At 43.8% G+C, this 27,005-nt stretch overlaps 1 protein-coding gene across 1 annotated transcript in view; it reads right to left on the bottom strand.

The window, feature by feature from the left end:
- The window catches only part of LOC128339432 (spermatogenesis-associated protein 7 homolog), a 185,694-nt gene that overhangs the window by 64,131 nt on the left and 94,558 nt on the right, over positions 1 to 27,005 (bottom strand). Inside the window, exon 5 of the mRNA XM_053283349.1 lies at positions 20,514 to 20,561. Within this exon, the coding sequence (XP_053139324.1) occupies positions 20,514 to 20,561 (48 nt within the window). The remainder of the gene's footprint in view (positions 1 to 20,513; positions 20,562 to 27,005) is intronic.

The raw sequence follows: 27,005 nt of genomic DNA, 5'->3' as shown, positions 1-27,005 counted from the left end.
TTACTGTAGTCCCGGGCTGCACACCTTCGGTCTTCCAGCTGCTGTTGGACTACAACTCCCATCACTCCTGTCAACTGGGCACTGTGACTAGGGATGATGGGAGTTGCAGTCCAACAGTAGCTGGAGGGCCAAAGTTGTGCAGCTCTGGTGTAGATGAAGCTCCTAACTTTGTAACAATTTTTAAAAAGTTTTTGTTTGGTAACTCTTGCCTATAGTTGCACCATATCCTGTTGTAGTACCAGGGTGACCGGCTACATGTTCCTGTCCCCTTTACCAGGCCTGGCTAGGCTTATCGGATCCAGTCTCAGAGCAGGGATAGGGAGGGGGTTGAGCATCATTCTGTGCCTCCTCCGTCCCAGGCTGCTTACTCCTTGTGTCAGACCCTCTCCAGGGGCCCCTAACATTCTCCACCAGCCAGTCTCTCATCCTCTGCCGGTTCCTTATATGCCTCCTCACAGGCTATGCATCAACCGCCCCCAATTAAGGGGCTAATGCCCCTCTTTATTACCTGTAATTGACTACCCGTTACAGCTGTTGCCAATGCCTCTCCCCCTTCTCCCTCCTCCTGCTCAGACCCTCTCCTCTGGGAGGCGTGCTGCTGATATTATCCTTGCACGTCTCACCTTTGGCCTTTTCAGGGCTCTGCTGCTCCCCCACTGGAGCTGAGTCCCTGCCCGTTGGCAGTCTTTCCTCTGATTCTCCTCAACTGCCACCCATCCGTGTCACCTTGGGCCCCCTCACCACCCCATCTTCGGAGGTAAGGACAGCCAGCCTCAACACAAGAGTAAAAATATTTTGCAAAACTTAGTATTCAAAATGGTTTTTTGAGACCCAGCTTGAAGGATGGAGACCTGAGTGCACCAGTGAGAAGCGGGATTCTGTTCTCATTCTTACTTGCACATTTTGGTCCTATCTTCCTTAAAAAAAAAACCCACAACAACACTTAATTGAGAAGTGCTAAGATTAGAAGCAGTTTGCCCAAAGAATAGCTGCTTGGTGAATTATTCAGTGGTGAAAGAAAGGCACTATGCATATGCTTACATCTACAGCAAGACCAGCACCATACACAGGTATGAAAGATAGGTTCCTGTCCCCAAGGAGCTTACAATCTATAAAGGACAACAGAGAACATAACAGAAGGAAGTTGGATGAGGCTAGGTAGGTACAGAAGAATGTAGACTAGACAATGCATTCTGTACTTGCTTGTTTAAAGCTATGAATGAAGAGATGCCAAAAGCTACATAAGGAAAGTGGGTTTAGAAAAGAGATTTCCAGGAAGGAAGAGAGGTGGTACCTTGTATAAGTTCAGGGAGGAAGTTCCATGAAAAGCAGGCAGTCAGGGAGAATGGGCAGAGTTGTTTAGTAGCACTGGAGTCCTTTAGTTGGCTAAGGATGGTACAGGAGTGGTGAGGTGAAAATAACAAGAAACAAAGGCTGAGAAATTGGGTAGAGTGAGACTGTGAAAAGCTTTAAAGGAAGGGACAGCTTCCTTCCTCAGCTCCTTGAAAGAACACACAGTGGAAGAAAATGTAACAAAATAAAGTGGAAAATAGCCACAGTTAGCTATGGTCAGAATACCAAGACTCATAGTCCCACCCACTCAGCTTAAAACCAAAATTAAGGCTGCAAGTTCCTAAGTATACCACCTAGAAGTCAGTTCCATTGAAATTAATGGCTGACATCCTGTGTAATGAAGCACGTGTGTTAGTGGGGTCAAGTGATGCCCATACTTCAGAAGCATTCTGAAAGAGTGGAAACACATGACTAAGGTTTAATGAGACTTCCAGGTCTCGTTAATGGTGTCCTTGCAAACAAGTACCCCCATACTAGCTCCCCACAATTTTTTATTAGTCTGCTTGCCCACATATGTCATTTGTAAAGTTCATGATACTATACATTGATATGAAGAAGAAACCCCTCTCTTCCAGTTTTCAAAAGTTTTCCTAGCCACATATAGGGGATTCTGACATTCCACAGGTGGCCAGGCGAGTGAGTATTTGGTAAGCCTGGTTGCAATCAGTTTTTAGGTGTAGGAACATAGGAAGACCATCTAGCATGGAAGACCATCTAGGAAGACCATCTAGCATCTAGGTCCATCTAGCTCAGTATTGTCTGCACTGAATGACAGCAGCTCTCCAAGGATTAATTCTATCCCAGCCCTACCTGGGACTGAACCTGGGACCTTCTGCACGTAAAATAGATGCTCTAACCAAGGCTTCTTGGCTGCAGACAGATTTTTGAAATTGTGATAGAAAATGCAAAGGGAGTGGAATCAAGCACGCAAGACAAAGAAGAGATGCAAGTCTGGGGCAATATAAAATATGTTAAATAAATAAATAAATAAATAAAATAAGCAGCTCAATATAATCATTTGTTTATTTCATGATTTCCCAAGACTGCCTGAAGATTTGTACATTTCAAGGTAATGATTGCAGAATGGTACAGAATACCAGTTGTAACATTCATTAGCCAGGGACATGGAAAGTAATGGATGCATATTGGGCACAACCTTCTTGGTTATTCTATCTTTCCGGTATGGGCTGCACTCTAAAGAAGACATCCATCCATGAACAAGGCATTTGTGTATGCGTTGAAACTTCATTTTGTAACTTTTCATGATCAAAAGTAAGTGAAACATCTTATTTTATTTATTTTATTTATTATTAAAACTTTTATACCGCCCTTCCAAAAGGCTCAGGGCGGTTTACATTAAAACACCATTAAAATCAGTTAATAATTAAAACAAAAATTATAAAGCATAAAAACAATGATTAACAGTTAAAAACATCGTAAAACAACAATTAGCTGGAAAGATCAGACACTTCCTTTCCAGCAATCTCAGTTGAAGCAGTAACCACATCAGCAAAGCTCTGCATTGCCTGCAGATCATCGGACCTATGATCAAAGGGTCTCAGGGACTAAACCTAGCTCTGAAGTGGCTTTTAAAAAACAATACTGGCTTTACTAGAAGAGGCAAAGACTATTTTTTGCTTCATGGCATGATTTATACGTGATAAAATATTTGGCTGAGCTTCAGTATGGATATCCCGTTCATCTATTTCTACTCCCATATTTCTAAAGAGGGCTGCCACTTACAGTATGCATATTGGATAATTCCACGTGCTGATGGTTTTCTGATACACTGCTGAATTGGATTTTGAAGTCTCTATTGTTTCAGGCCAGGAGGAGTGGCTCCAGAGAATGGTGAAATCAGGTAGTTGCCAGGGTGTTCAAGAAGCATTCACTGTCCCCAAAGTGCCACCATTTTTGTTCTTTGTTTGGAGCATCCAAGGAGGGTAGAGGTCCAAAAGGATCTCTCCAAACTAGGGGAGTGGGCGAAAAATGGCAAATGCGCTTCAATGTTGGCAAGTGTAAACTGATGCACATTAGGACGAAAAACCCCAACTTCAAGTATACGTTGATGGGATCTGAGCTGTCGGTGACTGACCAGGAAAGGGAACTTGGGGCCATGGTGGACAGCTTGTTGAAAGTGTCGACTCAATGCGCGGCAGCTGTGAAAAAGGCCAATGCCATGCTAGGGATCATTAGAAAGGGGATTGAAAATAAAACTGCTAATATTATAATACCCTTATACAAAACTATGGTGCGGCCACACCTGGAGTACTGCAGACAATTCTGGTCACCACATCTAAAAAAGGACATTGTAGAACTGGAGAAGGTGCAGAAGAGGGCAACCAAGATGATCAGGGGCCTAGAGCACCTTTCTTATGAGGCAAGGCTACAACACCTGGGGCTATTTAGTTTGGAAAAAAGACGACTGTGGGGAGACATGATAGAGGTCCATAAAATCATGCTTGGTGTGGAGAAAGTGGACAGAGATAAATTCTTCTCCCCTTCACATAACACTAGAACCAGGGGTCATCCCATGAAATTGATTGCCAGGAAATCTAGGACCAACAAACGGAAGTACATTTTCACACAACGCATAATCCACTTGTGGAATTCTCTGCCCCAAGATGTGGTGACAGCCAACAACCTGGATGGCTTTAAGAGGGGCTTGGATAACTTCATGGAGGAGAGGTCTATCAGTGGCTACTAGTTGGAGAGCTGTGGGCTGCCTCCAGATTCAAAGGCAGGATGCCTCTGAGTACCAGTTGCAGGAGAGTAACAGCAGGAGAGAGGGCATGCCCTCAACTCCTGCTGTAGGCTTCTGGTGGCATATGGTAGGTGACTGTGTGAAACAGGATGCTGGACGGGATGGACCTTGGGCCTGATCCAGCAGGGCTGTTCTTATGTTCTTATGTAGGGGAGGACCATAGCTCAATGAAAGAGCACCTGCTTTGCATGCAGAAGGTCTCAGCTTAAATCCCTGACATCTCCATTTAGTAGAGGCGAAATATATGTCTGAAAGGCTGCTGTCAGTCAGTGATCTAGATGAACCAATGGTCTAACTTGGTATAAGGCGAATTCTAGAACCTTCCTCAAGGACTCCAAAGGCTCTGGAGCCAACTACCATGACTGCAGTCAAGAGCAGTAACCGGGAACTTGTGGACAAAGGAAGGATGGATCAGGAGAATCTGTGGCAGAAGCTGCAGAGGTGCTGGCCCTGGGAGCCGACCAAGCCCAAATGTAACAGTCAAGTGATCCTCAAATCACAATCCCTGGATACAACAACCCCTGACTAAAATTGTTGTAAGCCGTCCAGAGACATAAGTTTTGGGCGGTATAAAATATGTTAAATAAACAAACAAACAAATAAATAAGATTTGATCTGGCTCCATAATCCTTGCCAACACACCCATAGTGATCTCTCACCCTTGCTCACCCGCATGGGTAACATATTCAGCGAGAATTGACAGAAAGGCAACAAAGTGCTAGGTTCCAGGCCAAAAGCTTTCCATTCCTTGGGAAAACAGGAGAAAGGTAGCTGGGCCAGTTGGACATGGAAACTCATCAGTGTGTGTTGCCTTGCTCCCTGGGATCTGTCTGGGAGTGCTGAAGTAATTGTTCCAGACTGCTCTTATTCTCTACGATGTGATTGGTTCCTGATATCAGTCTGGACAACCCCCACTCGCTTGTGACTGTCATCACTCTAGGAGATCACTGCCAGGTTTCTTGCTGGGTTTGTGGACTTGACCTTTCTAGGAACAGATACTGCTTATGTGGTTTAAAAAACAGCAACAACAGAGCAACATCCCAACTAGATTTTTTTTTGGGGGGGGGGGGTTCTGGATAGGCCTGGCAAATCTGGATTCAAAAATTCAGATTTTATTTGATATTGCCCCCAAATCGATAAAAATTGGTAAAATCCAAATCCGTTTAAAAAAAATTGAAACAGTAAAGTCAGAATTAATTCCAAAATATTACAATTATTTTTGGAAATAATTCAGGATTTTGGAATTATCAAAATGGAATAGGATTCCCGCCCCTCCCAGAGGTGAAATTTAAAAAAAATCACTAAAAATTACTGGTTAGTCTTAGAGTCTTGAAACTTGCCAGACATGTGGGGAGGGACGTCAGAGCCCCCTGAAGCTTATTTGGATATAATTGGTCAATCCCCTGATTTTAGGTGAATTTTTGAATTTTTTGTAAAAAATGACTAAAAAGGGTGAAATCTGGCTTGTTTCAAGCAGGAACCTTACAAAAACTGCACATGGAAGAATCTGCTCTTTGCCTTCATGAAAAGGGGTGACAGCACGCCCTTTTTTCTCTCCCTTTTAATTTTCTGGAATGGATGGGCATGCAGTTATGAAACCTGCATGAAATTCCATTCCACATTGGCAGGACTATATATAATTTGTTTCAAAGCTATGGGTCAATCACTGATTTTTGGTTAATTTTTGGTGAATTTTTGAAATTTTTCTCTTCTGGCTTGCTTCAAAATATTCTGGAGCTGGAGCCCTCCCTAGGACCATCATTTCACTCCCATGTGGAGGAACAAGGACATTCCTTTGATTTTATATTAATTTTTGTCTTCTCCATTGCAGAAACACACAGTCAGTAAAGGTGAAAGTACTTTTAAAGTTTCTGTTTTTGTGGTTAGAAATAATTTCTCTCTTTCCCTTCTAGCTATTAAGAGATGAAAAGATGTAAAGTCCTTTTTAATCCCTTTTAAAGTTCTGCCTGTTTCTGCAATGGGGGATAAAATAATAATAATAATAATAATAATAATAATAATAATAATAATAATGATGTGTAAACAACAACAACAACAATAATGATAATGATATGATGATGATAAATCAAAGGAACATAGGAAACTGCCATATACTGAGTCAGACCATTGGTCCATCTAGCTCAGTATTGTCTTCACAAACTGGCAGCTGCTTCTCCAAGGTTTCAGGCAGGAATCTCTCTCAGCCCTATCTTGGAGAAGCCAGGGAGGGAACTTGAAACCTTCTGCTCTTCCCAGAGCGGCTTCATCCCCTGAGGGGAATATCTTGCAGTGCTCACACATCGTCTCCCATTCATATGCAACCAGGGCAGACCCTGCTTAGCTATGGGGACAAGTCATGCTTGCTACCACAAGACCAGTTCCTCCACATGGAGGTGGAGTGATGGTCCTAGGGAGGGCTTCAGATCCAAACATTTTGTAAAGTTCTCGCTTGAAACAAGCCAGATTTAACCATTTTTAGCCATTTGTAGAGATGTTTTTTCAAAAACAAAATCACCAAAGGTCAGGAGATTGACCCATAGCTTAAAGGAAAAAAAAAATACACAGTGTCCTGCCAATATAGAATTCCTGTGTGCCAGATTTCAGAACTGTATGCCCATCTATTCAGGAGATATAAAAGGGAGGAGCAAAAGAGGCATGCTGTTATCCCTTTTCATGAAGGCAAAGGGGAGATTTCTGTACTTGTTGTGGAATAATGATCCAAGTTTTAGAAGTTTTAGAAGTTTTCAGTTTTAGAAGTTTTTGTAAAGTTCTGGCTTGAAACAAGCCAGATTTCACCATTGTAAGCAATTTTAAAAGAAAAATGTCAAAAAAAAAAACACAAAAAATCAAGGAATTGACCAATTATCTTCATATTCACTACAGGGGGCTCTGACCTCCTTTCCTGCATGTGTGGCAAGCTTTAAGGCTCTAGGATCAATGGGTGAGTTTTGATAGTTTTTTTCCTATTTCCCATTGACCACTATGGGGAAAAATCAGATTAAGTCAGATTATTAGAATCCGATCTGATAGCCAATAACGCCAGAGCCCATGGAATCCAAATCCAATATTGTCAAATTCAGACTGGGTTGAATCTGAATCTGAGTTTTCTGAAAGCACACAGGTTTAGTTCTGGAAATATTAAGACATAATGCATGGACATTTCTTGCTTTTATTCATTCCTTTGGTTCTAAAATTGTGTGGCAAACCAAAAAACAATAGACTGTAAATTGGTATTATGGAACGATCATGTTTCCCATAGTGAGAGAGCGTGCTTTAAAATGTACACATTTCAGAGACTCTCCCCAAAGCAGTTATATTGTGCACCATGCAGAGGCTGTGTCAAATCAAGTTCCTTACCCAATTTAAAGGCCTTTAGAGGAAGTTTTCTAAAGCCCAGCATGTGTGAAATGAAATCCCCATCACGCCTTCTCAAGGTGCATATAGAAGTAATTCTCACTACTGTTCTATCTCTTGCTCTGCAGCTGTATAAATCTGAATGCACTGAATGACAAATTGTTCAAAGATGAAGGCAATTGGCTTACAATTTAAAAAGTATCTGGAGATTTTCAGGGGACAGGCATTTGAGCTATTTATTTCACTGCTGTCCACTCTACATTGTTGTGAGTCATGCCCTCCTATTACATAGAAGGCTAGTTCACACAATCAGTAATTGGGTAGGAAAGGTCCGGGAAGTGTGCATGCTCCCATTTTGCATTTATGTGTGAATACATGGCAAAATAGGAGGCGGAGAAAGTGAACAGACTCACTCTGGGTGGGAGGGCTTTTCCACCTACCTCTTTAAGCAGCTGGCTGCAGCTGCTGGGTAGGATGGAGAGCTGTCCTGCTTAATGGGAGCCTCATGCATGATCACTTCCCTGCCTCCCACCTTGCTTTTTTACTCACATGACTGCAAAACAGGAGTACACACAGCTCCCAAACTTGGGTAGGATGTTCATCCTACCCAATTAATGATAGTGTGAACTAGCCTAGGGTCTCACAAGGCTTGATGTGGCTTGGCTCTTGATAGGCTCCCCTTGGTGGATCTAGAAGGGAGGCTCACTCTGTTCTGCAGTATTATCTCCCCAATAATGCATGAGAATCTTACTGAATCCAGGAGGTAGTGGCAGCTTCTGCTAATATATTGTATGGTGGATTTAGTTGCAAGAGTAAATCCAGAGCACATGGACATCCATCTAATCTGGTTTACCAACTACTGGAGCAGGTAAGGGCTCTCTGAAGAATGTTCAGGACATCACTGCCACTTCGAGACTTTTAACAGGGCACCTGGGCATGAGTGTCCTGATTAGATGCTTTTGCTTGCAGTCCAGAATATATGTAGGTTGTGCCTGTTAGCATTGGAAGTCTCTCCTGCCCCAGCCTGAGAGCCAAACTACACATGACACTACAGCTGCCTGTGTACAACAGCTCGATGGTCCTTGCTCTACTGCAAAACATTTTAAAGAAACAGAACCTTGCAGTGTAGAGGGGGCCAGGAGAGGTGTAACCATCCCCTGCTTTTCTTGTGAAACATCCCTGCAGCTACTGTCCATCCCCAGCCAATGGGGGTTTTGGAGCTGCATTTGCGAGGTAAACAAGTGTCCTGAATGCTGGTGGGGGCTACAGTCTTGCTTAACAACATCAGATTTTTATCCTCAATCCATTAAAGCTCATAAAGATGCGATTTCAAAGCATAGTATGTATATCACCTATCCAACAGATGCACAAAGTGAATTAGGGTAATAACAAAGCATATATGCATAGGACCTTTTATGGTAGCTGATGACTTACAGCAACTAAACTCAGATTCTGCACAAATGGAAACAAATAATTTCTTTAAAAGTAGAGATTGGTATCACAGGCTTCTCAGATTTTCAACGTATATGGTTTAGCATAGCAACCTACAAAAGTATTGTTAAAAACAGGCTCTTTGAGATGTCAGTACTACAAAAACCTGTAACACCTGTTTGACCAGAGACCATAGCAGAAAAGAAAAAAATAATGTGGCCTGGTACAAAAAAGAAGCCCCTGTACCTTGGTCTGCTGCTCATATGAGTGGGGAGTTTCAGGGGGAAAGTGGCAGAGAAATGGTTAAGTAGCCCCTGCCCCAATTTCTGTGTCGCAGTGTACCTTCCCAAGGGTGTTTGCAGTGGAGAAGGATCAACCTGGCAATGGTTACATACAGTGTAATGCATAGAACATTGTTGATTTTATAGCTAGATACTCCCAACACCTCCATTCGGTCTCAAGGGTAACATCTTTCAAAGATATGTTCTTGGCTGTCACTTCACATTACCCCTCCCCTAGTCTGAAGATTGTTGAAATGGGTCCCACAGTCCTGCTGAGGTTTAACTTGGCTTGCTATTCATTGGCTGTTATCGACGTTTGCATTGTGTGTTTCAGATGAGAAGTATAAAAATAGCCAGTTTCCTGACTTTTCTAGTAATCAGGATGTATTGGACGAAAATGCTTACCACATTTCAAGTTTCTGTTTTTTTGCAGAAATACCCTCACAATTTTGAGACAGTTTTTCAGAGAGCTGAAGCACAATGAAGCAGCCATTAAGGCCTTTCATGTCAGGGGGTAGTTTGGTAGGGAATAGAAGAACCCCTATCCTGATCCCCCCACACAAGCAGATCCTCCGTTAGGCTCTCTGTACTCAATCCCCAGACAATTTAATTTATTTATTTTTACATTTTATATCCAATCAGGTTGGCCAATCAGGTTAGTATGCACTCCGGTACAGAGAAAATGGAGCTGCGTCCTCCAGGATATCCCACAATACATTGTGTGCACAGCAGACAGGCAACCTTCAGTACAGCAGCAGCACTACTCTGACTGGCCCCTCTAGTCACAGAACTCTGTGATAAAGATGGCCACTGGCTGCACAGGGAAGTTTTAACAGTGATCCTTCATATGAGCAGCAGACCAAGGTACAGGGGCTTCTTTTTTGTACCAGGCCACATTATTTTTTTCTTTTCTGCTATGGTCTCTGGTCAAACAGGTGTTACAGGTTTTTGTAGTGCTGACATCTCAAAGAGCCTGTTTTTAACAATACCTTTGTAGGTTGCTATGCTAAACCATATAAATTGAAAATCGGAGAAGCCTGTGATACCAATCTCTACTTTTAAAGAAATTATTTGTTTCCATTTGTGCAGAATCTGAGTTTAGTTGCTGTAAGTCATCAGCTACCATAAAAGGTCCTCTGAGTATATGCTTTGTTATTACCCTAATTTACTTTGTGCATCTGTGGGATAGGTGATATACATACTATGCTTTGAAATCGCATCTTTATGAGCTTTAATGGATTGAGGATAAAAATCTGATGTTAAGCAAGATTGATTGTTATATTAGGGTCTATGTTTATAACAGTGCTTGCCAGTTTGTATAACCTGCAAGAATTTAAAACACAAATCCATATTTATTCAGTATTAACATCATTAATAAGAAAACAATATTATCCAATCCATTATTGTTTCAAATGAACAAACACAAGTACTGCAAAGCCCACAATATAGAACATGAGCTGTGTCCCCAAATCACTCTGACTAGCAAAAATATCTCTGTTTTATCCACAACTTCTCAAAATGCAAATGCTAAGCAGGAATCTATTTTCGTAGCGACTAAGACAATGTATATCCAAAGAATTATTTGCACATTAGGCCCATGAACTGCGAATGGCACTCGCGTGCTAATGCCTTATTTAAAGATAAATGAATGCATCAGGTCTCAGGAGTCACATCAAATCTGACTTTCTTATTTGTGGCTATATAGTGGGGCCATTCACACAGCCTGTCAGGCAGGTGGGAGGGTGGGGAAGGCTTCGCAAAACTTGTCTCCCCCCAGACGAGCATCCTGACCTTGGTGAGCACACGCTCCATGCTCTCACATGATCCCTGCTGCTCTGTGCAGTGTGGAGCAGGGTGGATCGCTCTGAGGCTGGGATTCGTTATTCCGGCCTCCGGGTATCCCATAGTGCACCATGCCCGGGGGTGCACTGTGAGTGGTGCATGTGGGATTCACCCAGGGGATGGGCACTCTAGGTACCCGTCTCTGTATCAGCAGGAGCTACAAGGAGAACTCCCACACTCAGGGGTGTAACTATAATGGGGCAAGGGGAGACAGTTGTCTGGGGGCCCACTGCCTTAGGGGGCCCCCCCGAAGCAAGTCACATGATTGACTCCCCCAGCCGCCCGGGCTTCCTTCAGTTGTATTCATCCTCCAAAACTGATGTGAGTGTTAAGACCTGGAACTACCAGAACAGCATGTCTTTCTCTAGTACCATTAAATGACTTGCATCGTCCACAATTGACAAAACCTTTCTAAAAATAATTTAGGATGATGTTCTATTGTGGCACATAGGAGACACACACACACACACACACACACACACACACACACTTTGCTATGCTTTTTGTTACCACTATTCAGCCTCATTTAAGATTTCTTTACTTCATGAGCTGAGCTTCAGTAAAGGGGGGCACTTTAAAATCTTGTCTCTGGGCCCACGCCAACCTTGCTAAGCCCCTGCCCTCACTGACACATTATCCTGGGAGCCGGGTTAAGGGCACATTTGTTCCCTTAACGTTGACTATGAGCCAGGCTTTGGCTCTGGGTTTGGTGCTACGGCACCCCTGAGAGCCATGTGGATCTCAATGGTTCTCACGGGCAGTCTAAACCTGGGCTCGGCTGCTCATGAGAACAGCATCAGTGAACATTTTTGCCCATCAGATTACATTAAAAAGTGAGAGATGAGTCTGTGGCCTGAAGCCAGCAGATATCCACAGCTTGAAGCGGGCAGATGTCGGCAGATCCACCCGATGGAAGTTGTGGGATGGAATCCAGCAGATGTCTGCATTTGGAAGCCAGTTTCTTGCTTGTTCAGGTTTTTTCTTCCATGTCAGATAATCTTCCTTGGGGAGGGTGTGCATTTTATTACTTATTTCACTCAAGATCACAAGTCCATTTCCTAGATACCATTCACAAAAATCTGTTCATATTTATTAGTACTGTATTTATATAGTGTTATCTATGTTCATGGTGCCTTGTAAAGTAGAAAAGGACAGGATCCTGCCCCAAGGGGCTTACAGTTAAGAAGTAAACACTGGGAGGACAACAGAGGAAAAGAGTGGAAACAGAAGCAGTGGTAACAGGAGTAACAGTAACATATACTGAAGATTTCAGAGCTTCCTTTATACCTGGAACCTAGATAGTGCACACAGGGTTCTCAACTGTTTTGTGCAATAAATGCAGAGTGTATTGCTTATATTCTACAATCTTTCAGCAAGATCTCACTCTTTTGTTACAAAAAACCTTTAACCCTTGCAAAGACAAACCTTTCTAAGTAATTATTCTCTCTATATTTTACAGAGGAGAGCAACTGACCCTGTTTAGTCCAATAGGACAATGTTTCTCCAGTGGATGTTGCTGGGGTCTATATTGTTTTTGTTTTTAGACTGTGAGCCCTTTGGGAATAGGGATCTTTTTCTCCATGTCAACTTCATCAGGAGAAGGCATAACCTCCCTAAATGCCTGCCTGGAGGCAATGATGGGCTGGATGAGTGGTAACAGGCTGAAGCCGAATCCAGATAAGACAGAGGTACTTATTGTGCAGGGTTGATTTTGATCTGCCAGTTCTGGATGGGGTCACACTTCCCCAGAGGGAACAGCTACTTAGTCTGGGGGTGCTTCTGGACACAAACCTCTCCCTGGTCTCCTAGGTTGAAGCAGTGGCCAGAAGTGCCTTTTATCAGCTTTGGGTGATACGCCATCTGTGTCAATTTCTTGAGATAAATGACCCCAGAACAGTAGTACAACCTGCTGGTCACTTGATTACTGCAATGCGCTCTGTGTGGGGCTGCCTTTGTACATAGTCCGGAAACTGGAATGCAGCAGCCAAGTTGGTCTCTGGGTCATCTCGGAGAGACCATATCACTCCTATCTTGAAAGAGCTACACTGTTTGCCAATAGGTTTCTAGGCAAAATACAAGGGTTTGGTTATAACCTATAAAGCCCTAACAACTTGGGCCCTGAGTACTTAAGAGAACGCCTTCTTCACTATGAACCACACTGCCCATTGAGATCATCTGGAGAGGTTCATTTGCTGTTGCCACCAGCTCATCTGGTGGCTACTCAGGGATAGGCCTTTTCCATTGCTGCCCTGAGGGTTTGGAACACCTAGGCTTTGATTTAGATATCGTTTTAATTGTATTTTTAATAGTTTCAATGTTTTAAATTTTAATGTAATGTTTTAATCTTTTTACCTGTTGTTTTTATTGTTTTGTTGTAAACCGCCCAGAGACCTGCGTTTTGGGTTGTATACAAATGTGCTAAACAAACAAACAAACAAACAAATAGGGGGCCATATTGATGATGATGATGATGATGATGATGATGATGATGATGATGCTATTTACATACAGTCTACCAGATGTTATTGACTGGATTTGGTACTTTACTTTAATTATTGGGCCCTTTCCAAGGGTCTAGGATAACTAAAGAAAAATTAAAGATAGTGTCATAGTATTCGTGCTGTCCTGAGTAGTGTGGCCTTCTGTAGCTGATGTGTTGTAATTTTATTGACGCCCAAGGTGTCAAGATGGTGTTCAAGTTCTTTTGGTACTGCACCAAGGGCACCAACAACTATTGGCACCACTATGGTTTTCTTTTTCCAGAGCCGCTCAATTTCAATCTGAAGGCCGTTGTATTTAGTTATTTTCTCCAATTGTTTTTCATCGACTCGTCTATCCCTGGGATTGCAATATCAATTATCAGAACCCGATTCTTTATTATTATTATTATATAATAAAATGTTAATTGCTTTGAGAACTTTTTCATTGAAAAGCAGTATATGATTAATAATAATTAAAATCTCTTGTTCCCAGAACTCAGGACCAGTTATCAGGGGTAGGGTGGCCTATTTGGATTCAGCATGAAGTGATCCCTCATCTGGTTTGCGCCAAATCAGTAGTGAATCAAATCAGTTTGGACCAATTTGGCTAGATCAAAGAAGCTTTGATTTGGCCTTTCTCCCTTCCTGGCACCCAATTTCCCTGACTTAACAAGCTGTGCAGGAGACAGGCTGGAGGTAGTTTGCCTTGCTCCACTGGTGAGGGAGCAGTGGCGACAGCTTGAGACTCTTATTCCCCCTACCCCCACGAAATCAAGCACCTAACATGCTTACAAAAATTTCAGTAGTACAATAGATATGATAAAAACATTAGAAAGCACATTTTCAAAGACTCTATAAAAGCAGCAGAGAGCAAAAACAAAATAGCTAGTAGGCTGCCCAGGGGAGCAGAGCTGGTCTTCTAGCAAACATGAATTGTCCTCTTTGCTAAGCAGGGTCTACCATGGTTTCCATTTGAATGGGAGACTACATGTGTGAGTACTGGAAGATCTTCCCCTTAGGGGATGGGGCCACTCTGGGAGGAGCACCTGCATGTTTGCATACAGAATTTCTCTCCCTGGCATCTCTAGTTAGGGCTAAAAGAGACTCCTGCCTGTAATCTTGGAGCACTGCCACTGCCGGTTTGGGTAGACAGTACCGAGCTAGATAGACAAATGGTCTGATTCGGTAAAAGGCAGCTTCCTGTGTTCCTGTGTTCCACTTATAAAAGCTGCAGAGACTTCTGTCCAAAAAGACACATCTTTAATTGATGCCTGAAGGTAGATAAGGAAGAGTGACTAGATTTCAGGGCGAAGGGAGTTTCAGAAGGCAGGGGCTACTATAAGAATAGGAGAACGGACCTGCTGGAGCAGCCCAAGGCCTACCTAGTCCAGCATCCTGTTCCATACAATGGCCCACCAGATGCTTCTGAGAAGCCCACAGGTAAGAGGTGAGGGCATTCCCTCTTTCCTGCTGTTGCTCCCTTGCAACTGTTATTTAGAGGCATCTTGCCTCTGAAGCTGGAGGTGGCCTATAGCCACCAGACATAGAGAAGGCCCACCCACATATCAACGAGCTGAACTTCATCAAACAGGAGGGCCTCTCTCAAAGATCTTAGAGGCTGGGCAGATTCATGTTGAAATAGATGGTCCTTAGGTCCTCAGCCATTTACAGTTTTTAAAGTAATAACCAGCACCTTGAATCTTGCCTAGAAGCACATTGATCACCAGAGCAGGCTTTTCCCATAGGGTTTTTTCAACTTAATATAGCCACCCAAAGCTGCTTCTCTTCCCCATGATTTTAGGCACATATTTAGGAGGGTAAACACATTTCTGGAACCCTGTAGACGAACAAGCACATTTGGGAGGGGAGAGATTTTCAGCAGAAAAACAACTCCTTCCCCTGCCACTCCTCTGCTCACATTAACAAATGGTGCTTCCTGAAATGAGTTTGTATGCAACATACAGTTTGCCTCTGGAAGAATATTAATTTGTACATGGAAAGATGCAAGACTTCCCCCAGATATCACATTCTCGTTTGCTGTGTGAAATGTGGTTATGCAGGTGTCACTGGGACCAGATGGATATTGTTTTTAACATGATTAGCAACAGGCAACACAGCCTTCACCCCCGTGATTTTGGTTTTCATGAATATATTTTAAAATGACTTTTTCAAAAATGCGTTGGAAACTGTGTGCTCTCCTGATGCAGAACTGTAGTGTGGGAGTACTCATCAAGCTTTCTTTCTTTCTTTCTTTCTTTCTTTCTTTCTTTCTTTCTTTCTTTCTTTCTTTCTTTCTTTCTTTCTTTCTTTCTTGTGGGAAATAGCAATTAGACTAAGCCCACAGCAATCTCCCACCATTCTGTGAAACTTTTATTTAGTTGGTGGGGATGGGTTGGAGTGTGTGTGTGTGTGTGTGTGTTCTTCAGAGGCTGCACACTCTTCTCTTGCACCATAGCACACACACTGAATATTGCTTTTAAAAAGAAAAAATATTGCCTGACATCCAGAGCAACGTAATAGTATGTGAACCGGCTTGGGTGGTTGGTACCATCTTGGGGGGACAAATGCTCACCGTGATGGCGCAGCGGGGAAATGGTTGACAAACAAGCAGAAGGTTGCCGGTTCGAATCCCCGCTGGTACTACATCGGGCAGCAGCAATATAGGAAGATGCTGAAAAGTCAGCATCTCATCCTATGTGGGAGAAGGCAATTGTAAACCTCTCCTGTATTCTACCAAAGAAAACTACAGGGCTCTGTGGGCACCAGGAGTCAGAATCAACTTGATGGCACACTTTACTTTTACATCCCTAGACATGGAAAATAGGTGATAGCATTGCAATGCCTTCAGTTTTCAGTGTGTTATGCCTTTATTACACTGACCATCGGGCCTGTACCGGGCAAATTTGCAATGGTGTTTTAAAAGCTTTAAACAGGCATTAAAAGTACCATTGAATTTTATCAAGGTTATCAGAGGAGTGGGAATGAAAACTGTCAGGACTGTTCTCCAAATATTACTCCATGGAGAGAGTATAAGGGCTTGTTTATTTTTACTGTGGAGATAACAAAGAGCCTGGACATAGGGTTGCCAACATTTCATTGCCAGAATGAGAGACACAAGTTTGTGGAGGCTGGCTGGGAGGCTGGAGGTGTATGCAGTGGTAATCTTGGAGGAAATTGGTCTTGGAGGAAACTGATTATCTAGACCCATTTCAAACTGGTTTTCGGGCGGGCTATGGGGTGGAGACTGCCTTGGTCGGCCTGATGGATGATCTCCAATTGGCAATGGACAGAGGAAGTGTGACTCTGTTGGTCCTCTTGGATCTCTCGGCAGCTTTCGATACTATCGACCATAGTATCCTTCTGGAACGTCTGAGGGGGTTGGGGGTGGGAGGCACTGTTCTACAGTGGTTCCGCTCCTACCTTTCGGACAGGTTCCAGATGGTGTCGATTGGAGATTGTTGCTCTTCAAAATCTGAGCTTAAGTATGGTGTTCCTCAAGGCTCCATACTCTCTCCAATGCTTTTTAACATCTACATGAAACCGCTGGGAGAGATCATCAGGGGATTTGGAGCTGGGTGTTACCAGTATGCTGATGACACCCAGATCTACTTCTCCATGTCAACTTCTTCAGGAGTTGGCATATCCTCCCTAAATGCCTGCCTGGAAGCAGTAATGGGCTGGATGAGGGAGAATAAACTGAAGCTGAATCCAGATAAGACGGAGGTACTTATTGTGCGGGGTCGGAACTCTAGAGACGATTTTGATCTGCCTGTTCTAGACGGGGTCACACTTCCCCAAAAGGAACAGGTTCGCAGTCCTTCTGGATCAACGTCTCTCCTTGGTTTCTCAGGTTGAGGCGGTGGCCAGGGGTGCTTTCTATCAGCTCCGGCTGATACGCCAGCTGTGCCCGTTTCTCGAGATCAATGACCTCAAAACAGTGGTACATTAGTTGGTAACCTCCAGACTGGACTTCTGTAATGCACTCTACGTGGGGCTGCCTTTGTACGTAGTCCGGAAACTTCAGTTGGTTCAGAATGCGGCAGCCAGGTTGGTCTCTGGGCCATCTCAGAGAGACCACATTACTCCTTTGTTGATGGAGTTACACTGGCTGCCAATAGGTTTCCGGGCAAAATACAAAGTGCTAGTCATAACTTATAAAGCCCTAAACGGATTAGGCCCTGGGTATTTAAGAGAACGTCTTCTTCGCTATGAGCCCCACTGGCCGTTGAGGTCACTTGAGGAGGTCCGTCTCCAGTTGCCACCAACTCATTTGGTGGCTACACAGAGACGGGCCTTCTCGGCTGCTGCCCCGAGATTGTAGAATGCGCTCCCTGCTGAGATACGATCCTCCCCATCTCTCGCAATTTTCAGAAAACACCTGAAAACACACCTCTTCAACCAGGCTTTCTCAGCTTTTTAAAACTTGTTTTTAAATTGTTCTGATTATTTAATTCTTGTTTTATGATGTTTTTAATTGATAATCATTGTTTTATGCTTATAATTTTTGTTTAATTATTAATTGATTTTAATGGTGTTTTAATGTAAACCGCCCTGAGCCTTTTGGAAGGGCGGTATAAAAGTTTTAATAATAAATAAATAATAAATAAAATAAATAATCAAGAGCCTGAGTATCATTGACGTATATGTAATTGAATTATATGCTATTGAATAAATGAGGGACAAATGCTGTTCCTATAGGGACCAACATTTAATCCCTGAAATGAGGGACATCCTGCATAAGGAAGGACAGTTGGCAACCCTACCTGGACACCATGTTGAGCTGAAATAGAAACCAACTGTAATAATCTTCCCTTTCCAAACCTTCCCCTTCTCACCACACAGTGCCACCTAGTGGTCCTGAAATATATACAACTATTACCACAATCACCCCAACCCTGATTCTTTGCTCTGTGCTAAAACGACTGCAATTTTAACCTAACCGTTTGGGGGTTCAGGGATAAAGAAGGGGTGATAACACAGAGAAAACTGTAAGTGCAACAATGTTATCTCCTATTTTCCACCTCTAGAAGGGCAGATGCTGCCAAAAATCACTATGAGCATTCGTCCCCTGAGATGGTCCCAGTGGACAAAATGTGTGGGTCTGGCTCAAGGACTCCTAACCCTCCCACACTTCTCTGGGCTTGCAGTGAAATGTGCATAGTCTTGCGCTTTTGTAAGAGCTCAAATACTCTGAGGATCTCGCTGCACGTTTAGCACCACCCACATAAGGTGCTCCGGATGTCAGCTATTATATTTAAAGATGCACATATGCCATATATTGGTATTAGGCTAGTGTATTGCTTAATGTTTTAAAATAAACTAATCTAAAAAACAACAACCCTGTTTCTCTCTTTGTGTGTGTGCACACACTTCAGTACATAGATGACACAAAGATGTAGGAAAACTGAAACATAATTGCAAGCCAGTGTTTGTGCATGGTGATGGGTTAATTAAAAAGCACATTTAAAACTGCATTTCTGTCTTTCACACATGCATACCAACAGAGGACTGAGGCCCATAAGTGCTTTATGGGCATGTGTGAAATCGGTCTTATCCTCTGTATTTCTTGTAGAGAAAGGAGTGGTCAAATCTATCTCAGCAGATTGGTGTTTGGCCTATAGGTGGCATTAGGATGCAAAACATTGCTCCTTAGTTTTAAATGACTGGCTTGCAATGGGTTGCCATTTCAAGCTGAAAGTCCTTTTGATAGAGGCATTCTTGTATAGCATGTAGTTGAGCCCTCAGTCATGGAGGGAAGCTCAGCTGGGTTACGCTGTGTGTGAGAACTGCCAGGATCAGGCCCAATCCCGGTGGGGCAGCCCCACCAAGACCAGCTTTTTAGCCCAGCTTTTAGCCTTGGTTAAGGGTGCGAGCGCTCACTTAACCCAAACTCCGCAGTTGTGTGATCATGTGGCCTACTTGTAGCCCACACGGTCACAGAGACAGGTGCCTAGAGCACCTGATTCCTGGGGGAATCCCCCAATGCACCGTGCTCAGTGCACCATGCATTGTGGGATACCCAGAGGCCAGGAAGCATCGTCCCAGCCTTCGGAGCTCTGCGCTGCCTGGCACATCAGCGGATCATTTGAAAGTGCTGTCCACACTCTCAGCAATGTCCACACTCTCAGCACACCTCTCACATAACACTAGAACCAGGGGTCATCCCATGAAATTGATTTCCAGGAAATCTAGGACCAACAAACAGAAGTATTTTTTCACACAACACATAATCAACTTGTGGAATTCTCTGCCACGAGATGTGGTGGCAGCCAACAACCTGGATGGCCATAAGAGGGGTTTGGATAACTTCATGGAGGAGAGGTCTCTCAACAGCTACTAGTCGGAGGGCTATAGGCCACCTTCAGCCTCAAAGGCAGGATGCCTCTGAATACCAGTTGCAGGAGAGTAACAGCAGGAGAGAGGGCATGCCCTCAACTCCTGCCTGTAGGCTTCCAGTGGCATCTGGTGGGCCACTGTGCGGAACAGGATGCTGGACTAGATGGCCCTTGGGCCTGATCCAGCAGGGCTGTTCTTATGTTCTAACGATTACTGGATCGTTTGTGTGGATGGTAAGGTTTTGCAGCCTCCCACCGCTCTGCCTTCCTGAATGGGCGTGTGAATACCCTTATTGTGTGCTTTCCCTTTTATGCTCATGATACTGTTGTTTGCTTCAGTGCTAATGTTGATTGTCAAAGAACAGCATTACAAGACTCTGGAGATTAGATTCAAACTTATGTTAACATAAACCAAATCATCTAATAGCCAGATCCCAATGTCAGTGATCTAACACACAGCAGCCCATGCATTACACACAACCCCAAAGTAGCAGAGCAGCTTTTCACTTTAGTGATATATGGTATGCTGAATATGCTGAATATATTATGGTTTTTCTAGATGGCATGTGTATTGAGGAGAGATCGAGAGAGAGAGATCATCCAAAACAAATATTTCCAAACTAAACAAGGTGAAGCCAGACATTATTTTGAAAGCAAAACAAGTTATACTTACATTTAATGCTTGTGTTCAAACTCTTCGGAGCAGATGAATCAACAGCAGCTGAATTAACAACAAAAATGTTTTGCTTATCTGTGTTCTCAGTATTTCAAATTACAGGAAAGAGCCATGAGTGCTTACAATTGATAGAGGGTTGCGGTTGCTGAAAGTTCAATTAGAATTGTAGTTCATAAGTAAACTACAGATCATGTTTCTAAACTTTTGATTATAAACCAAACAATTATATGCGATACATAAAACAGCAAATTATATAGCCTCTTTGTTGATTATAGGGCCAGATTTCTAGCTGTATAGTTTAAAGAAGTAATACAGTACTAATCTGAAGTCCAGGCAATTAAGGCTGTATTTGAAAGTCTCTTCAGAGAAGTGTGGGTGATGCTTTTTCTGCTGCTTTCCCATACTTTTAATCTTGTACTGATACATGGACAGTCTCCAGATCTAACAGTATTCCTCCCCCTTTGTGCAGGATGTCCACTTTGCTTTGTTTTCAAGTGTCTTGTAGGTTTTTCTGCTCAAACTCTTGCTCGGTACTTTATTTTTTAAAAACATAGACTATAGTTGTTTTACACTTTCCTTTTAAATTTTAAAAACTGCTCCAAAAAGGGAGGAGGTGCTATTATGACTGGCACAAAGGTCAGCCAATCAGTGTTGTACACAGGCCTTTGCTGAGAAGGAAGAATGTGGCTTCATGACTGAGATAAGGGTGGACTGAAGAGTTTTGCTTGTTAGTTTCTGCTGAGAACCAGAAAAGCAATTTCACTTGAACTTAGATCTTAAGGAAAAGGTGGCAATGTGCCCAAAGAGCATGTCCACAGCAGGCTTACTGCTAAAAGTACGTCTGGACACACTTGGGACATGGTCTCATTCTTATGAACTACTCTTTGAACCTTCAATGTTAGTTAAAAGAGAGAGAGAGAGAGAGAGAGAGAGAAAGAGAGAGAGCATTAAATCTAGTGTAGAAGGAAATTAAGAATGAGGGGGAAAGATCCTAAATAATTAAGCAATCTCTTCTGCTGTCACCATAGTAATTGACCGTCAAACAATACATCAGTCATTAGGCAAGACAGACCTCTTTCAGTTTGAGCTAAGCCACATTAATTTTAGGTAATGAGCAAAACAACATTGCTTGAAGGACATAGTATTTTACTACACAGGTAAACAAGGCAGTAGAGGTTTGCATGGAACTGGTTTTGCTGGTTCGGTTCAAATCCGGACCAGATTTGAACCGACTCAGCCCTGTACAGTTTGGGTTCTGGCTGAACTGGGCCAAACCAGTTCATGGGCTGGTTTGGAGATGTACTTGTAACAGGGAATCCAGCAAGGACTACCCTTTACAAATATACAGGGGCATTCCCTCGAGTAAGGCCGGGGAGTAGGGATGTGCACAAACTGGTCTGGTGCTCCTTTTATTGAGTGCTGAACCTGTTCGAAAGTTCAGTGTTCGAGCCGGTTTGGGGGCAGGGGGTTCCTTTACGGGGCAGGGAAGGTGCCCTTACCTGCCCTGCTCCCTGCCACTGGTGCTCTGCCCAAAACTGCTGGTGCGGGGCTGCAGCATACCTCCTTGCAGCCCTGTTCAACGTCGTATCAGAAATGGCCAACACAGTGGGGCAGGTAAGGGCACCCTCCCTGCCCCTTAAAGGAGCCCCCCGCCCTTCCGGGAACTAGTTTGTGCACCTCCCTACCGGGGAGGGGGGATAGAACAGGAACTCTGTACTTTAGCGGAGGTGGTGGAGATATTAGAAGCAGCAGGGGGTGGCTTCGGGGAGTTAATCTGTACTTACAAGTACAAGCTGCGGCTGCAGCGTAGTCACGCAAGTGGCAAGTACAGGTCACTAAAATGGCCCCTGCAGGTGTGCAGAAGCCCAAACTGGGCCAGAGAAGACCCAAGCTAGGCTGCCGCCAGCCCAGGCTACTCAGGGGGAGCCACTGCCATAAAGGATTCCCCTTTACCAAGAAAACTCCAAGCTGGTCAAACTGGCTCAGTTCAAACTTGAACCGGGTCCAGTTTGACCAGACCAAAACCGAGCTGGGCCATGCTGGCACACCTGGCTTTTTGCACATCCCTACACTTACTTGGAAGTCAGTTCAAGTAGAGTCATTGGGATTTATTTTCAAGTAAATATGTCGGGTATATCTCTATTATCTCCTGCTTGCAAGGCAGAATAAGCTGATTAGTTGAGTTGTAAAAGTGGGCAGCGAGGAGTAATTACATGACATGTGTACCAAATATTTGGAAAAAGACACCAGACTGTGCGTCATTCAAGATTTGTTTTTAAAATCAAGGCACATGAGTAGTGTGTTACACAATCAGCAAGCAGCTGGCTTAATTGAGTTTGGGATAACTCAGAGCAGGGTGATAAAGCTTCAGGCCCACCACAGCTTCCTCTTTCCTGGCCTACACTCAGCCTGTGCTGCAATGACTCATCCAACATGGCAGCTTGTTTTTGTTTCTTTGGTGGGAGAGAAGGATAATGAAAGGTGGTGGTAGGGGGAATGCCCTGATGTGTCAAACTGCCTAATCTGTGCATAGGTTTTTGGACTGTATTCTGAAAACATGCTCAAAAAATCCACTGGGGGAAAATATTCTCACAAACTAAACCTACCCTCTCTTCAGCCAATTTAAGATTTCTGTATCGCAAATCTGGTTCATTGTTCTCTAGATGATTTTTGTGTTTGGTCTCACATATCCAATAATGTAGGGTTGCCAACCTTCTGGGACTGGCCTATCCAGGAACTGGCACAGATGTCCAGATGACCACTGAAAGCAACCCTGGGGATGTTAATGTCTTGATATTGTGAAAGTTAGTGGAAAAAATCTTCAGGAATAGCTTCCGACAGTGTTGGCAACCCTATTTGTATCTTGCTCATCACCCAAGAAGTTTGGAACAGCACATGCGGCTCTTACATTATACTGCCTTATACTGAGTCAGACCATAGGTCCATCTCGCTCAGTATTGTCTACACAGACTGGCAGCGGCTTTCCAAGTTTGCAGGCAGGGGATCTGTCCCAGCCCTATCTGGAGATGCCAGGGAGGGAATAGGGAACCTTCTGCATGCAAGCATGCAGATGCTCTTCCCAGAGTGTCCCCATCCCCTAAGGGGAATATCTTACAGTGCTCACACATGTATACCATTTTAATGCAAACCAGAGTAGACCCTGCTTAGCAAAGGGGACCATTCATGCTTGCTGCCACAAGACCAGCTCTCCTCCCTGAGACCAGCTCTCTTCCCATCCAAATATTATCCATCCAAATAATGTTCAGGCCCAAATCTGCTGGGCCCAAATACTGGCCAGGCCCAAACCTGACCAGCTTCTGCATCAGAACTCCATTGGATGCCTTCTGACTACTCTCTGGATCAAAAATATACAGACATGTCATTAAGAGAATCACCAGCGGTGTAGCACTTTTCTCCATGTTATGCCTGATGTTTAAGTTACTGTAATTCCATGTAATGTGCTTGAAATGCACATTGTGATGCATACTGGGACAAAAAACCCCAACTTCAAGAATACGTTGAGGGGATCTGAGCTGTCGGTGACTGACCAAGAGAGGGATCATGGGGTCATGGTGGACAGCTCATTGACTCAATGTGTGGCAGCTGTGAAAAAAGCCAATTCCATGCTAGGGATCATTAGAAAGGGGACTGAAAATAAAACTGCTAATATTATAATGCCCTTATAAAAAATTATGGTGCAGCCACACCTGGAGTACTGCGTACAATTCTGGTCACCACATCTAAAAAAGGGCATTATAGAACTGGAAAAGGTACAGAAGAGATCAACCAAGATGATCAGGGGCCTAGTGCTTTAAGAGGGGTTTGGATGACTTCATGGAGAGGTCCATCAGCAGCTACTAGTCTGAGGGCTATAGGCCACCTCCAGCCTCAAAGGCAGGATGCCTCTGAGTACCAGTTGTAGGGGAGTAACAGCAAGAGAGAGGGTATGCCCTCAACTCCTGTCTGTGGCTTCCAGCGGCATCTGGTGGGCCACTGTGTGAAACAGGATGCTGGACTAGATCGGTCTTGGGCCTGATCCAGCAGGGTTGTTCTTATGTTAAATGGATGTGGTCATCTTCCCTCCACCCAAATTTCAATCTTTATCTCATGTTTAAATTTCATGCCACCTCAAAGGCAGGTTTTATTTAAGGGAAAGTATGGTGGGTACAATTAATTCAGCATATATATTCACAATTAAAGTTTGTGAGAGAGAAATAGGAAAAAAGGTGTATTATAAATCATGACTTTATTTAATAGTTTAGAAGCCTTAACTGCAGTATCCAATTGATTTATTTCTTATGGTGCTGTCTATAGGGAGATATGTTTCTCTTACTACCTTATGTTGCAGTTATACTCACCATGTTGTTTCTTCCTATTGTCTTTAAAATTGTCCTTCCCTTATGCCTTCACTCATGCGCTTAATAAGATTTTGTTTAGTTTTATTCAGTAGTAGTTGGTAAGGTGATGCAGCAGCCAATGCTGGTGGTGCGGGGTAAGAGTGTGGGCGGGCTTGTTTTTAGTGGTAGGTGTCACAAGACTGCAGCAGAATTAGCAAACAACTGAAGCATCACTGTGCAGGCACACAGCTGCTGATTGGCCAGAAACACCCTGTCAATCAATGGACAGATGTGTATCTGTATGCTGCACAGGGGCGGATTAATCTTTTGGCTGCTCATAGGCAGCCAAAGATTTGCCACCCCAGGGGCAAGAGTAAGGGGGCTTGCGGTGGGGAACAGCTCTGTATTTTTTCCCCTTGAAAAGTGCTGCTGTGTAGCAGCAGAGGCTCTGCCCGCCTCCTATCGTCACAGGAAATGGGGTCTGGCGCTGGAGGATGGCGGCAAAAGTGTCCCTCCCTCAAGCCCAGCTTATTCGCAAATGACACAGAGCGGGTGATTCTGGGCCTCTGCACGTGTGTGTGCATTCGCAAAGTCCCAAAATTGCCCGCTCTGTGTCATTTGCGTGTAAGCCAGGTTTGAGGGAGGACCTCTTTCCCACCGTCCTCCAGTGCCCAACCTCACCTCCTGTGATAGTTTAGGAGGTGGGCAGAGCCTCCGCCACGACACAGCGGCGTTTTTAAAGGTAGAAAAAAAGAATGAAGTTTTCCTCCAGATGCCGCTCCCCAAGATTTGCCGCCATAGGCGGCTGCCTATATTGCCTGTACGGTAATCTGCCATTGATGCTGCTGACCCAGCTACCTGCTACCTCCACTGATGTCTTCCGATACCCACTGGAAGTGTGTGAGAGCCCCCTTCCAATTGGCTGAGTACTGCCTGCTGCACCAGTCCACCAGTTACCACTTTGCCTTGGTGGGAATGACCTGCTAGAATTCTGAAATGGTACAATGGACTGCACTGCTGCAGATTAAAGATGAGGAATTCCAATTTGAATGCTCTCCCACATTAAAATAAAATACAAAAAAACCCCAAGCCCTCGCTCTATAGAATAAATCAGTACCACAGTTCTATACCAGTCCTGTGGCAGCTCCGCTGGTTTTCTATTCAAACATTTTTTTTTTTAAAGTGTTCTCCCATGTGCAATGATGCAGTCTATTTTCACTACCTAATTCTGCGTCGACCAGGTCTTTATTTAATACAGGTTAGTATAGAGAAATGTAACAATTCTATCCTATACCACTGTGCTCCATGGGGTTTACTGATAAGCATGCACAGGATTGCATTGAAATGTATATACTGTATACACACGGAATATATATATATATATATATATATATATATATATATATATATATATATGATAAGCATGATGACAATTCACAACTTACTCTTTTTTCTCAAAAGCACAGTCCTTTAGGGATGTGTGAGCCAGACGTTAGCCCAGTTCAGCTCAAATCGGGACCAGCTTCGAGCCTCCCTGGGAGGCGCGGACTTGATCAAGCCAGAGCCCAATCTGGTCCGCTGTTGAGCCACCTCATGCACAGGGGTCACTGTAATGGCATCTGTGCATGCAAAACGGCACGAAACAGGCCATAGAGTGGCCAGCCTGTCATCTGGGAGGCAGCAGGGGTGGTGGTGGAAGGAGCCCCCCACCACTGACTCCACTGGCAGCTTGTTTTTCAAAGTTAAAGAAAGACTATGACTACCTTGCTAGATTCCCCTTTACAAGTATACTTGTACTCTTGAGCCGGCTCCTGAGGCGGGGTTTCAAGCCGGGCTTGACTCAACTCATCCTTGGACCAGTTCCCATCCGGTTCGGTTTGAAGGCAAGCCTTCGAGCGCCGAGCCGGCTTGATTCTGATCTGGCTCACACACCCTACAATCCTTACGTGGCTTGAAATTTTAAGCTGGTGCAACATGTGGAAGAATACCTCTTGAATATATTACTAGAGACATATTGCACCAGCTTGCAGAGGCATATCTAGGGAGAATAGCGCCTAGGGCAAGCACTGAAATTGCTCCCCCTGTCCAAACAACTGACACCCATCTTTCAGATAACTTTACCATAATATCAGCTCAATCATACAAGTCAAGC

This window comes from Hemicordylus capensis, chromosome 1, assembly GCF_027244095.1.
Source record: "Hemicordylus capensis ecotype Gifberg chromosome 1, rHemCap1.1.pri, whole genome shotgun sequence".
Lineage (NCBI taxonomy): Eukaryota > Metazoa > Chordata > Lepidosauria > Squamata > Cordylidae > Hemicordylus > Hemicordylus capensis.
Note: the sequence above shows the minus strand (reverse complement) of the source record. Positions and strands in the feature narration are given on the sequence as shown.